Source organism: Oncorhynchus nerka, unplaced genomic scaffold (assembly GCF_034236695.1).
Source record: "Oncorhynchus nerka isolate Pitt River unplaced genomic scaffold, Oner_Uvic_2.0 unplaced_scaffold_1101, whole genome shotgun sequence".
Taxonomy (NCBI): domain Eukaryota; kingdom Metazoa; phylum Chordata; class Actinopteri; order Salmoniformes; family Salmonidae; genus Oncorhynchus; species Oncorhynchus nerka.
Genome location: NW_027040217.1, coordinates 142,259 through 157,087, shown reverse-complemented (window position 1 = coordinate 157,087; position 14,829 = coordinate 142,259). Strand labels below are relative to the sequence as shown.

The 14,829-nt window shown below is 44.6% G+C and overlaps 1 protein-coding gene across 1 annotated transcript in view; it reads right to left on the bottom strand.

Moving 5' to 3' along the window:
• LOC135570108 (protein artemis-like) overlaps positions 1-14,829 on the bottom strand; it is a 38,042-nt gene that overhangs the window by 15,336 nt on the left and 7,877 nt on the right. Inside the window, 6 exon segments of the mRNA XM_065016175.1 lie at positions 2,032-2,120; positions 2,210-2,264; positions 3,214-3,350; positions 5,151-5,252; positions 6,471-6,611; positions 8,894-8,966. Of these exon segments, the coding sequence (XP_064872247.1) occupies positions 2,032-2,120; positions 2,210-2,264; positions 3,214-3,350; positions 5,151-5,252; positions 6,471-6,611; positions 8,894-8,966 (597 nt within the window).

Genomic DNA, 14,829 nt, shown 5'->3' with positions numbered 1-14,829 from the left:
AACTCTTTATCCACATTATAGCAGGGGGTGTAAAGCCATAACACCCTCTGTGTTCTGTTAGACAGGTAACTCTTTATCCACATTATAGCAGGGGTGTAAAGCCATAACACCCTCTGTGTTCTGTTAGACAGGTAACATTATCTTTACCCTCTGTGTTCCACATTATAGCAGGGGGTGTAAAGCCATAACACCCTCTGTGTTCTGTTAGACAGGTAACTCTTCATCCACATTATAGCAGGGGGTGTAAATCCATAACACCCTCTGTGTTCTGTTAGACAGGTATCTCTTTATCCACATTATAGCAGGGGGTGTAAAGCCATAACACCCTCTGTGTTCTGTTAGACAGGTAACTCTTTATCCACATTATAGCAGGGGGTGTAAAGCCATAACACCCTCTGTGTTCTGTTAGACAGGTAACTCTTCATCCACATTATAGCAGGGGGTGTAAAGCCATAACACCCTCTGTGTTCTGTTAGACAGGTAACTCTTTATCCACATTATAGCAGGGGGTGTAAAGCCATAACACCCTCTGTGTTCTGTTAGACAGGTAACTCTTTATCCACATTATAGCAGGGGGTGTAAAGCCATAACACCCTCTGTGTTCTGTTAGACAGGTAACTCTTTATCCACATTATAGCAGGGGGTGTAAAGCCATAACACCCTCTGTGTTCTGTTAGACAGGTAACTCTTTATCCACATTATAGCAGGGGGTGTAAAGCCATAACACCCTCTGTGTTCTGTTAGACAGGTAACTCTTTATCCACATTATAGCAGGGGTGTAAAGCCATAACACCCTCTGTGTTCTGTTAGACAGGTAACTCTTTATCCACATTATAGCAGGGGGTGTAAAGCCATAACACCCTCTGTGTTCTGTTAGACAGGTAACTCTTTATCCACATTATAGCAGGGGGTGTAAAGCCATAACACCCTCTGTGTTCTGTTAGACAGGTAACTCTTTATCCACATTATAGCAGGGGGTGTAAAGCCACAACACATGTCTTTCCAGCAGCAGACTCTGATCAATCTTGTCCAAATCTGCACTGAAGTCTAACAAGACAGACCCCACAATCATTTTATCATCAATTTCTCTCAGCCAATCTTCAGTCAAGTGCTGTGCTTGTTGAATGTCCTTCTCCATAAGCGTGCTGAAAGTCTGTTGTCAATTTGTTTAGGGTGAAATAGCATTGTATCTGGTCAAACACCATTTCTTCCAGAAGTTTACTAAGGGTTGGTGGTAAACAGGCTGATTGGTCGGCTATTTGAGCCAGTAAAGGGGGCTTTACTATTCTTAGGTGGCAGAATGACTTTAGCTTCCCTCCAGGCCTGAGGGCACACACTCTCTAGTAGGCTTGGATTGAAGATGTGGCAAATAAGAGTGGCAATATCGTCTGCTATCATCCTCAGTAACTTTCCATCTAGATTGTCAGACCCTGGTGGCTTGTTGTTGACAGACAACAATAACCACCTCCTAGACACTGACTTCACAGAATTCAAAAGTACAATTCTTGTCTTTCATAATATGGTCAGATATACTTGGATGTGTAGTGTCAGCGTTTGTTGCTGGCATGTCATCCCTAAGTCTGCTAATCATTCTTTATATCGTAGTGTAAGGGGTTGGCGTATGGGTATTAGGGGGTTGGGTTATTAGGGGTTGGCGTATGGGTATTAGGGGTATGGGTATTAGGGGTAGGCGTATGGGTATTAGGGGGTATGGGTATTAGGGGTTGGAGTATTAGGGGGTTGGGTTATTAGGGGTTGGCGTATGGTTATTAGGGCGTATGGGTATTAGGGGTCGGAGTATTGGGGGGTTGGAGTATTAGGGGGTTCGGGTATGGTTATTAGGGGTATGGTATTAGGGGTGGGAGTATTAGGGGGTTGGGTTATTAGGGGGTTGGGGTATGGGTATTAGGGGGTTGGGGCATAATGGGGTTGGGGTATTAGGGGTTTGGGGCATAATGGGGTTGGGGATTGGGGTATTAGGGAGTTGGGGTGTAGAGAAGACATTCAGTGTATAGAGGATGACTGGCTCACAGCTCCGTGACATCAGCGTGAGTTCGGCCAATAGGAATGACACTGGGGTAGATGTTGATTGGCTGGAGATAAGACAGGAAGTCTTTTATCTGAAAACAGGAAGAAGAGAAGAGTATCACACAGAGGCAGACAGGCACAGACCGAGGCAGACAGACAGATCGGCAGGCAGGTGTCTCACCTCAGAGTAGGATGAGTGGAAGGAAAAGCAGGCTCGGTAGGAACTGGCACCTGTCCTGAAAACATTACACATCTGTGTAAGATAATGTGTGTGTGTGTGTTTCTCTGAGTGTGTGTGTGTGTGTGTGTTTCTCTGAGTGTGTGTGTGTGTGTGTTTCTCTGAGTGTGTGTGTGTGTGTTTCTCTGAGTGTGTGTGTGTTTCTCTGAGTGTGAGTGTGTGTGTTTCTCTGAGTGTGTGTGTGTTTCTCTGAGTGTGAGTGTGTGTGTTTCTCTGAGTGTGAGTGTGTGTGTTTCTCTGTGTGTGTGTGTGTTTCTCTGAGTGTGTGTGTGTGTGTTTCTCTGAGTGTGAGTGTGTGTGTTTCTCTGTGTGTGTGTGTGTGTTTCTCTGTGTGTGTGTGTTTCTCTGAGTGTGTGTTTCTCTGAGTGTGTGTTTCTCTGAGTGTGTGTATTTCTCTGAGTGTGTGTATGTGTGAGTGTGTGTGTGTGTGTGTTTCTCTGTGTGTGTGTGTTTCTCTGAGTGTGTGTGTGTTTCTCTGAGTGTGAGTGTGTGTGTGTGTTTCTCTGTGTGTGAGTGTGTGTGTGTGTTTCTCTGAGTGTGTGTATGTGTGAGTGTGTGTGTGTTTCTCTGAGTGTGTGTGTTTCTCTGTGTGTGTGTGTGTGTGTGTGTGTTTCTCTGTGTGAGTGTGTGTGTTTCTCTGGGTGTGTGTGTGTGTGTGTGTTTCTCTGAGTGTGTGTGTTTCTCTGAGTGTGTGTGTGTGTGTGTTTCTCTGAGTGTGTGTGTGTGTGTTTCTCTGAGTGTGTGTGTGTTTCTCTGAGTGTGTGTGTGTGTGTTTCTCTGAGTGTGTGTGTGTGTGTTTCTCTGTGTGTGTGTGTTTCTCTGAGTGTGTGTGTGTGTGTTTCTCTGTGTGTGTGTGTTTCTCTGAGTGTGTGTGTGTGTGTTTCTCTGAGTGTGTGTGTGTGTGTTTCTCTGAGTGTGTGTGTGTGTGTTTCTCTGAGTGTGTGTACCTGACGATAACCTTAGTCCTCTGTGTTCTCTCTCCAAACCACATAGTGGAGGGTTTGATACTGATGATGTTTAGAGGAGTTCCATCTGATGCCGAGGAGCCACACGGCAGCCTGCTGGCAGGAACAAACTCCTCCTCCTACACAACGACATGTTTCTATTGGTTAGGACTCATCCTCCTACACAACGACATGTTTCTATTGGTTAGGACTCCTCATCCTACACAACGACATGTTTCTATTGGTTAGGACTCCTCAACTTACAACACAACATGTTTCTATTGGTTAGGACTCCTCATCCTACACAACGACATGTTTCTATTGGTTAGGACTCCTCATCCTACAACACAACATGTTTCTATTGGTTAGGACTCCTCATCCTACACAACGACATGTTTCTATTGGTTAGGACTCCTCATCCTACACAACAACATGTTTCTATTGGTTAGGGCTCCTCAACAACATGTTTCCATTGGTTAAGACTCCTCATCCTACACAACGACATGTTTCTATTGGTTAGGGCTCCTCATCCTACACAACATGTTTCTATTGGTTAAGACTCCTCATCCTACACAACATGTTTCTATTGGTTAAGACTCCTCATCCTACACAACATGTTTCTATTGGTTAGGACTCCTCATCCTACACAACATGTTTCTATTGGTTAGGACTCCTCATCCTACACAACATGTTTCTATTGGTTAGGACTCCTCATCCTACACAACATGTTTCTATTGGTTAAGACTCCTCATCCTACACAACGACATGTTTCTATTGGTTAAGACTCCTCATCCTACACAACATGTTTCTATTGGTTAGGACTCATCCTACACAACGACATGTTTCTATTGGTTAGGACTCCTCATCCTACACAACATGTTTCTATTGGTTAGGGCTCCTCAACAACATGTTTCTATTGGTTAAGACTCCTCATCCTACACAACAACATGTTTCTATTGGTTAGACTCCTCATCCTACACAACATGTTTCTATTGGTTAGGACTCCTCATCCTACACAACATGTTTCTATTGGTTAGGGCTCCCTCAACAACATGTTTCTATTGGTTAGGCTCCTCAACAACATGTTTCTATTGGTTCCTCATCCTCAACAACATGTTTCTATTGGTTAAGACTCCTCATCCTACACAACAACATGTTTCTATTGGTTAGGACTCCTCATCCTACACAACATGTTTCTATTGGTTAGGGCTCCTCAACAACATGTTTCTATTGGTTAGACTCCTCATCCTACACAACAACATGTTTCTATTGGTTAGGACTCCTCATCCTACACCACAACATGTTTCTATTGGTTTAACAACATGTTTCTATTGGTTCCATCCTACACAACAACATGTTTCTATTGGTTAGACTCCTCATCCTACACCACAACATGTTTCTATTGGTTAAGACTCCTCATCCACACAACATGTTTCTATTGGTTAGGGCTCCTCAACAACATGTTTCTATTGGTTAGAACTCCTCATCCTACACCACAACATGTTTCTATTGGTTAGGACTCCTCATCCTACACACCATAACATGTTTCTATTGGTTAGGGCTCCTCAACAACATGTTTCTATTGGTTAAGACTCCTCATCCTACACAACAACATGTTTCTATTGGTTAGGACTCCTCATCCTACACAACAACATGTTTCTATTGGTTAGGGCTCCTCAACAACATGTTTCTATTGGTTAGGACTCCTCATCCTACACAACAACATGTTTCTATTGGTTAGGACTCCTCATCCTACACAACAACATGTTTCTATTGGTTAGGACTCCTCATCCTACACCACAACATGTTTCTATTGGTTAGGACTCCTCATCCTACACCACAACATGTTTCCATTGGTTAAGACTCCTCATCCTACACACCACAACATGTTTCTATTGGTTAGGGGTTTCTAAGAGAAAGGGGGCGTGTAACAGCGTTACCTTGGGGTGACGGCAGGCATGGATCGGAGTGGCTCGATCCGTGGTCACATGACTCAGAATCTCTGGCATCTTCTTAAACATGTCCAGGCTTTTGACATGAATCTACAACACACCACGTGTCATTATTGGTCATGCTTAACAAAGTGTTTAAAATCAATCTGATTTGGTATCGGTGTCCCATCCATGGGACAGTTGAGCTAACGTAGGCCAATGTGATTAGCATGAGGTTGTAAGTAACAAGAACAGTCATATCTAACGTAGGCCAATGTGATTAGTATGAGGTTGTAAGTAACAAGAACAGTCATATCTGATATTGTCACATGGGACAGTTGAGCTAACGTAAGGCCAATGTGATTAGTATGAGGTTGTAAGTAACAAGAACAGTCATATCTAACGTAAGGCCAATGTGATTAGTATGAGGTTGTAAGTAACAAGAACAGTCATATCTAACGTAAGGCCAATGTGATTAGTATGAGGTTGTAAGTAACAAGAACAGTCATATCTAACGTAAGGCCAATGTGATTAGTATGAGGTTGTAAGTAACAAGAACAGTCATATCTAACGTAGGCCAATGTGATTAGCATGAGGTTGTAAGTAACAAGAACAGTCATATCTAACGTAGGCCAATGTGATTAGCATGAGGTTGTAACTGTCCAATAAGAACAGTAGCTGTTACATGTGATTAGCATATGGTCAGAAAGCTTACATTCCTGTTAATCTAACTGTCCAATGTACAGTAGCTATTACAGTGAAAGAATATGGTCAGAAAGCTTACATTCTTGTTAATCTAACTGTCCAATGTACAGTAGCTATTACAGTGAAAGAATATGGTCAGAAAGCTTACATTCCTGTTAATCTAACTGTCCAATGTACAGTAGCTTTACAGTGAAAGAATATCATGCTATTGTTAGAGAACTTACAAGTTATTAATAAACAAATTAGGCACATTTGGGCAGTCTCGATACAACATTGTGAACAGAAATGCAATGGTTCATTGGATCAGTCTAAAACGGTGCACATACTGCTGCCATCTAGTGGCCAAAATCTAAATGGTACCTGGGCTGGAATAATACATTATGGCCTTTCTCTTGCATTTTAAAGATAATGGTACAAAAAAAAAGTTATTTCTTTTGTATTGTTATTCTCCTACATTCATTTCACATTTCCACAAACTTCAAAGTGTTTCCTTTTCAAATGGTACCAAGGATATGCATATCCTTGCTTCCTGAGCTACAGGCAGTTAGATTTGGGTATGTCATTTTAGGTGGAAATTGAAAAAGGGGGCGGATCCTTAAGAGGTTTTAAGTGTTGGTCACCTACCTGTGTGTGAAACTCGTCCCCCAGGTTAGTGAAGAGGTATTCATATCCATATGCAGCTTTACAATTCAGCCACACTGTATGGTACACACTCCTACTGACCCAGTCCTGTACCAGCCCCCGGATAGCATGTAGACACGTCTCCTACACACACACACACACACACACACACACACACACACACACACACAGTCCTGTACCAGCCCCCGGATAGCATGTAGACACGTCTCCTACACACACACTCTGCAGCTCTCTCTCTCTCGCTCTATAGATCTCTCCCTGTAGCTCTCTCTCTCCCTGTAGCTCTCTCTCTCTCTGTAGCTCTCTCTCTCTCTGTGTAGTGCTCTCTCTGTGTAGCTCTCTCTCTGTCTCTCTGTAGCTCTCTCTCTCTGTAGCTCTCTCTCTCTGTAGCTCTCTCTGTGTAGCTCTCTCTGTAGCTCTCTCTCTCTGTAGCTCTCTCTCTCTGTAGCTCTCTCTCTCTGTAGCTCTCTCTCCCTGTAGCTCTCTCTCTCTGTGTAGCTCTCTCTCTCTGTAGCTCTCTCTCTCTCTGTGTAGTGCTCTCTGTCTCTCTCTGTAGCTCTCTCTCTCTCTGTAGCTCTCTCTCTCTCTGTAGCTCTCTCTCTCTCTCTGTAGCTCTCTCTCTGTGTCTCTCTGTAGCTCTCTCTCTCTCTGTAGCTGTGTAGCTCTCTCTCTGTGTAGTGCTCTCTCTGTGTAGCTCTCTCTCTGTAGCTCTCTCTCTGTAGCTCTCTCTCCTCCTGTAGCTCTCTCTCTGTAGCTCTCTCTCTCTGTGTAGCTCTCTCTCTCCTCTCTCTCTCGCTCTGTAGCTCTCTCCCTGTAGCTCTCTCTCTCTGTAGCTCTCTCTGTGTAGCTCTCTCTCTCTGTAGCTCTCTCTCTCTCTGTGTAGCTCTCTCTCTCTCTGTAGCTCTCTCTCTCTCTGTGTAGTGCTCTCTCTGTGTAGCTCTCTCTCTGTAGCTCTCTCTCTCTGTAGCTCTCTCTCTCTCTGTCTCTCCCTGTAGCTCTCTCTGTAGCTCTCTCCCTGTAGCTCTCTCTCTCCCCTCTCTCTCGCTCTATAGATCTCTCCCTGTAGCTCTCTCTCTCTCTGTAGCTCTCTCTCTCTGTAGCTCTCTCTCTGTAGCTCTCTCTCTCTGTGTAGCTCTCTCTCTCTGTAGCTCTCTCTCTCTGTAGCTCTCTCTCTCTGTAGCTCTCTCTCTGTGTAGCTCTCTCTCCCTGTAGCTCTCTCTCTCTGTAGCTCTCTCTCCCTGTAGCTCTCTCTCTCCCTGTAGCTCTCTCTCTCTGTAGCTCTCTCTGTGTAGCTCTCTCTCCCTGTAGCTCTCTCTCTGTAGCTCTCTCTGTAGCTCTCTCTCTCTGTAGCTCTCTCTCTCTCTGTAGCTCTCTCTCTCTCTCTCTCTGTAGCTCTCTCTCTCTGTAGCTCTCTCTCTCTCTGTGTAGCTCTCTCTCTCTGTAGCTCTCTCTCTCTGTAGCTCTCTCTCTCTCTGTAGCTCTCTCTCTCTGTGTCTCTCTCTCTCTCTCTGTGTAGCTCTCTCTCTCTGTGTAGCTCTCTCTCTCTCTCTCTGTGTAGCTCTCTCTCTCTGTGTAGCTCTCTCTCTCTGTGTCTGTAGCTCTCTCTCCTCTCTCTCTCTGTAGCTCTCTCTCTGTGTAGTAGCTCTCTCTCTGTAGCTCTCTCTCTGTAGCTCTCTCTCTGTAGTGTAGCGCTCTCTCTCTGTGTGTAGCGCTCTCTCTCTCTGTGCTCTCTCTCTGTGTAGTGCTCTCTCTCTGTGTAGTGCTCTCTCTCTCTGTGTAGCTCTCTCTCTGTGTGTAGCTCTCTCTCTCTCTCTCTGTGTAGTGCTCTCTCTCTCTCTGTGTTGTGCTCTCTCTCTGTATCTCTCTCTCTCTCTGTAGCTCTCTCTCTCTCTGTGTAGTGCTCTCTCTGTGTAGCTCTCTCTCTCTGTGTAGCTCTCTCTCTCTAGTGCTCTCTGTGTAGCTCTCTCTCTCTCTGTGTCTCTCTCTCTCTGTGTAGTGCTCTCTCTCTCTGTGTAGCTCTCTCTCTCTGTGTAGCTCTCTCTCTCTGTGTAGTGCTCCCTCTCTCTGTGTGTAGCTCTCTCTCTCTCTGTGTAGTGCTCTCTCTCTGTGTAGTGCTGTGTAGCTCTCTCTCTGTGTAGTGCTCTCTCTGTGTGTCTCTCTCTGTGTAGCGCTCCCTCTCTCTGTGTAGCTCTCTCTCTCTGTGTGTAGCTCTCTGTGTAGCTCTCTCTCTCTGTGTGTAGCTCTCTGTGTAGTGCTCCCTCTCTCTGTGTGTAGCTCTCTCTCTCTGTGTGTAGCTCTCTCTCTCTGTGTGTAGCTCTCTCTCTCTGTGTGTAGCTCTCTCTCTCTCTGTGTGTAGCTCTCTCTCTCTCTCTCTCTGTAGCGCTCTCAGAATCCCACACACTCACCCTGCTGGGGATCTCATAGAAGCGAGGGTCGTAAAAGGTGGAGTCCAGATACACACTCTTGATGTCTTTCACCCTGAAACAACACAGCACACTGTCTGGCATTGGAACTGAGGACCACTGTATATTGCCTAGGTTTTACTTGGTGTGTTCTCTCCTGTGTGCTGGTTAGGGCTCGGATGACAAGACAGTTTTAGGGTCGAGGAGGTTTAATGACGCTGATTAACAATATGGGCATGAACATCACAGTGGATTATGGTCAACTTTTATAAATGTACATGTTCCAATTAGCGGCTTGTATGTGTGGAGGCCTGGAGATGCTAAACATGTTTGTTAATTAACGGTCAATTACCGTGAGACGCTGTCATGACCGCCACAGCCCTATATGGGCACATATTGTGAATCTTCAGCATCATTAAACCATCTCCACTATAATCCACTGTCTTGTCACCTGGGCACATATTGTGAATCTTCAGCATCACTAGGGCGGCAGCGTAGCCTAGTGGTTAGAGCGTTGGACTAGTAACCGGAAGGTTGCGAGTTCAAACCCCCGAGCTGACAAGGTACAAATCTGTCGTTCTGCCCCTGAACAGGCAGTTAACCCACTGTTCCCAGGCCGTCATTGAAAATAAGAATGTGTTCTTAACTGACTTGCCTGGTTAAATAAAGGTAAAATTAAAATTTAATAAATTAATCCACTGTCTTGTCACCTGGGCACATATTGTGAATCTTCAGCTTCATTAAACCATCTCGAGCATAAAACACTAAACTATTCAAATACAAATTCACTATAATTGTAGGCTAACTCTGAATTTGTTTAATTTAGGCTATACCAGTTATGTACCAAATACACCTTAAATATTTTTGTGTGTCATGTATTGTATAACAATCATTTATTTTTTTCCTGGGTTTGGGCTCATACAGTGCATTCAAAGTATTCAGACCTCTTGACTTTGACATTTTGTTATGTTACAGCCTTATTCTAAAATTGAGGAAGTTGTTTTTCCCCTCATCAATCTACACAATACCCCATAATGACATCACAATACCCCATAATGACATCACAATACCCCATAATGACATCACAATACCCCATAATGACAAAGCAAAAACTAAATTTTTTAAATATGTTTACATAAGTATTCAGACCCTTTACTCAGTACTTTTGTTGAAGCACCTCTGTCAGATTACAGCCTAGAGTCTTCTTGGGTCTGATGCTACAAGCTTGGCACACCTGTATTTGGGGGAGTTTCTCCCATTCTTCTCTGCAGATCCTCTCCAGCTCGGTCAGGTTGAATGGGGAGCATCGCTGCACAGCTATTTTCAGGTCTCTCCAGAGATGTTCGATTGGGTTAAATTCCCGGGCTCTGCCTGGGCCACTCGACATCCAGAGACTTGTCCCGAAGCCACTCCTGGGTTGTCTTGGCTGTGTGCTTAGGTTCGTTGGTCTGTTAGAAGGTGAACCTTCGCCCCAGTCTAAGGTCCTGAGTGTATTGGCCAGGTGATGAGCGGCGCCTGGTTCTCCAGAAGTGACACTTGGCATTCAGGCCAAAGAGTTCAAACTCATGGTCTGACAGTCCTTTAGGTGCCTTTTGGCAAATTCCAAGCAGAACGTCATGTGCCTTTTACTGAGGAGTGGCTTCAGTCTGGCCACTCTACCATAAAGGCCTGATTGGTGGAGTGCTGCAGAGATGGTTGTCCTTCTGGAAGGTTAACCCATCTCCACAGAGGAACTCTGGAGCTCTGTCAGAGCGACCATCGGGTTCTTGGTCACCTCCCTGACTGGGCGGCCAGCTCTAAGAAGAGTCTTGGTGGTTCCAAACTTCTTCCATTTAAGAATGATGGAGACCACTGTGTTCTTGGCGACCTTCAATACTGCAGATATTTTTTTGGTACCTTTCCCCAGATCTGTGCCTCGACACAATCCTGTCTCGAAGCTCTACGGAGGATTCCTTCAACCTCATGGCTTGGGTTTGGCTCTACCTGTGGAGCCTTACATAGGACATGATTTGGAAAGGCACACACCTGTCTATCAATTGAATTTACCACAGGTGGTCTCCAATCAAGTTGTAGAAACATCTCAAGGATGATCAATAAAAACAGGATGCACCTGAGCTCTACAGTATTTTGAGTCTCAGAGCAAAGGGTCTGAATACTTACGTAAATAAGTTATTTGTTTACTTTGAATACATTTGCTAAAATTAACAAAACTTTTGGCTTTGTAATTATGGGGTATTGTGTATCGATTTAATGAGAGGAAACATTATTACTAAAATGGATTAGATACATTTAACAAAATGTGGAAAAAGTGAAAGGGTCTGAATCCTTTCCTCAGGCCCTGTGTTGGCCCATGCCAAGGTAGGCCAGTTGAGAACAACTTCTCATTTACAACTGCGACCTGGCCAAGATAAAGCAAAGCAGTGCCACACAAACAACAACACAGTGTTACACATGGAATAAACAAAACGTACAGTCAATAACACAATAGAAGAAAAAATCTATATACATACAGTGTGTGCAACTGAGGTAAGATTAGAGAGGGAAGGCAATAAATTGGCCATAGCGGTGAAGTCACAATTTAGCATTAACACTGGAGTGATAGATGTGCAAGTAGAGATACTGGGGTGCAAAGGAGGAGCAAAGAAAATAACAGTATGGGGATGAGGTAGTTGGGTGGGCTATTTACAGATGGGCTATGTACAGGTGTAGTGATCTGCTCTGACAGCCGGTGCTTAAAGCTATTGAGGGAGATATGAGTCTCCAAGCTTCAGTGACTTTTTTCAATTCGTTCCAGTCATTGGCAGCAGAGAACTGGAAGGAAAGGCGGCCAAAGGAGGAATTGGCTTTGGGGGTGACCAGTGAAATATACCTGCTGGAGCGCGTGCTACAGGTGGGTGCTGCTATGGTGACCAGTGAGCTGAGATAAGGCGGGGATTTACCTAGCAAAGACTTATAGATGACCTGGAGCCAGTGGGTTTGGCGACAAATATGAAGCGAGGGCCAGCCAACGAGAGCATACAGGTCGCAGTGGTGGGTAGTATATGGGGCTTTGGTGACAAAACGGATGGCACTGTGATAGACTGCATCCAATTTGCTGAGTAGAGTGTTGGAGGCTATTTTATAAATGACATCGCCAAGGTCGAGGATCGGTAGGATGGTCAGTTTTACGAGGGTAGGTTCGGCAGTATGAGTGAAGGATGCTTTGTTGCGAAATAGGAAGCCGATTCTAGATTTCATTTTGGATTGGAGATGTTTAATGTTTGAGTTCATTTTATTTTTACAGGGGACCGTGCACATTAATCAACGTTTCAGTAAAAGTGACAGTTTTAGCCAGCCGGCTAATTTTCAACCTCAGTCCCTGGGCAGGTTATTAAAAACAATTACAATATAGACAATCATTGAGCAGTGAGCACACGCAGAGCAACATAGGACAAGCAAGACATAGCATACAGACAGAGCAACATAGAACAAGCAAGACATAGCATACAGACAGAGCAACATAGGGCAAGGCAAGCAAGACGTAGCATACAGACAGAGCAACATAGGACAAGGCAAGCAAGACGTAGCATACAGACAGAGCAACATAGGACAAGGCAAGCAAGACGTAGCATACAGACAGAGCAACATAGGACAAGACGTAGCATACAGACAGAGCAACATAGGACAAGACGTAGCATACAGACAGAGCAACATAGGACAAGACGTAGCATACAGACAGAGCAACATAGGACAAGACATAGCATACAGACAGAGCAACATAGGACAAGACGTAGCATACAGACAGAGCAACATAGGACAAGCAAGACATAGCATACAGACAGAACAAAAACCAGCAAGACAAAATTCATAAAAGCAACAAAGTGTTTCCACACATCACAAGCTACAGACAACATGGAAAGCGGCAACACACATCTAGGGATTATGTTCACAAATCTGATTGACCTTTAGCCAGGTCTTCAAGCATTTTGTGAAAGTGTGATATGTGGTGCAGTTGTGTGTCTGAAGGCAGTGTATTCCAGACACGGGAAGCTCTCACAGAGAAAACGGATTTACTAAAGGTGCTTTTCCTTAAGGGACCTATACCGTCACCTCATGTAGACCTTGTGGATCTGCTGCCATATGTTTGGGTTTTCTGTTTAACAAAAATACTGAGTGGAGGGGGAGGAGCCAGGCCATTTAGGATCTTGAATACAAGACATGCGTCGGTGTATTGCACAAGATTTTCCCAACTCAGGAGCTGATGCTTTCTGAGGATGTAACAGTGATGATGGCTATTGGACTTCCCATCAAGCTCTTTGAGAGCCTGTTTGTAGACAGACTGAATAGGTCTTAATACAGCAAACTTGGGCCCAACTAGTCAAGCAGTATGTTAAGTGGGGAAGAATCATAGATGTGAAGTACAGTTTTGCTACCTCTGTAGAAAAACAATTTCATATATTAATCGGAAATTATCTAGGTTGAATTTGGTTATTTGAATGACCTTTTCCACATGTTTTTTAAAGAGAGGTTGGAATCAAGTATGATGCCAAGGTACTTAAAATCAGAAACCACCTGGAGCTTCTCCCCTGACACATAGACGTCTGGCTCAGTAGCATCTGTTGCCCTCTTTGTGAAGAACATGCAAACAGTTTTTTCTCATTGAGATGCAAACACGAGTCACTGAGCCACTTTGTAACCTGGACCATTACAGTAGTGAGTCACTGAGCCACTTTGTAACCTGGACCATTACAGTAGTGAGTCACTGAGCCACTTTGTAACCTGGACCATTACAGTAGTGAGTCACTGAGCCACTTTGTAACCTGGACCATTACAGTAGTGAGTCACTGAGCCACTTTGTAACCTGACCAACAGTAGTGAGTCTGTTAACTTGGCTTTGACCTGGACATTACAGCAGTGAGTTCTTGTGCAGCTTGTTGTTTGCTCTTTGCACATATATCACTGTATCATCTGCATACATTTGAACTTCAGACCCAGTACAGACAGAAGGCAGATCATTAATGTACAGGCTGAACAGGAGGGGCCCCAGTATTGACCCTTGGGGCACGCCCACATCATAGCTACGAGTGGGCGACAGCTCATTGCTCACTCTGACACACTGAGCTCTGCCTTCAAGGTATGATTTCATCCATCTCAAGGCATCAGGGGAAAAGTTGAACTTGGACAATTTTGTGATGAGAATCTCATGGTTAACAGTATCAAAAGCCTTCCTTAGGTCCAGAAACACAACCCCAACAACACCCCCTTTGTCCATGTGAGTCTGGAAGGAGAGTTTACAGTCTAACCAGACACCTAGGTATTTGTAGTTGTCCACATATTCTAAGTCAGGACCGTCCAGAGTAGTGATGCTGGACGGGCGGGCAGGTGCGGGCAGCGATCGGATGAAGAGCATGCATTTAGTTTTACTTTGAGAAACCAAGGCTGTTGAGTCTGCCGATAAGAATGTGGTGATTGATGGAGTCAAAAGCCTTGGCCAGGTCGATGAATACAGCTGCACAGTAATATCTGTTATCGATGGCGGTTATGATATCGTTTAGGACCTTGAGCGTGGCTGAGGTGCACCCACGACCAGCTCGGAAACCGAATTGCATAGCGGAGAAGGTACGGTGGAATTCAAAATGGTCGGTGATCTGTTTATTAACTTGGCTTTCAAGACCTTAGAAAGACAGGGAAGGGATAGATATGTCTGTAACAGTTTGGGTCTAGAGTGTCTCCCTTTGAAGGGGGGATGACCGCGGCAGCTTTCAATCTTTGGGGATCACAGACGATACGAAAGAGGTTGAACAGGCTAGTAATAGGGGTTGCAATTGCGGCAGATAATTTTAGAAAGAGAGGGTCCAGATTGTCTAGCCCAGCTGATATGTAGGGGTCCAGATTGTCTAGCCCGGCTGATATGTAGGGGTCCAGATTGTCTAGCCCGGCTGATATGTAGGGGTCCAGAT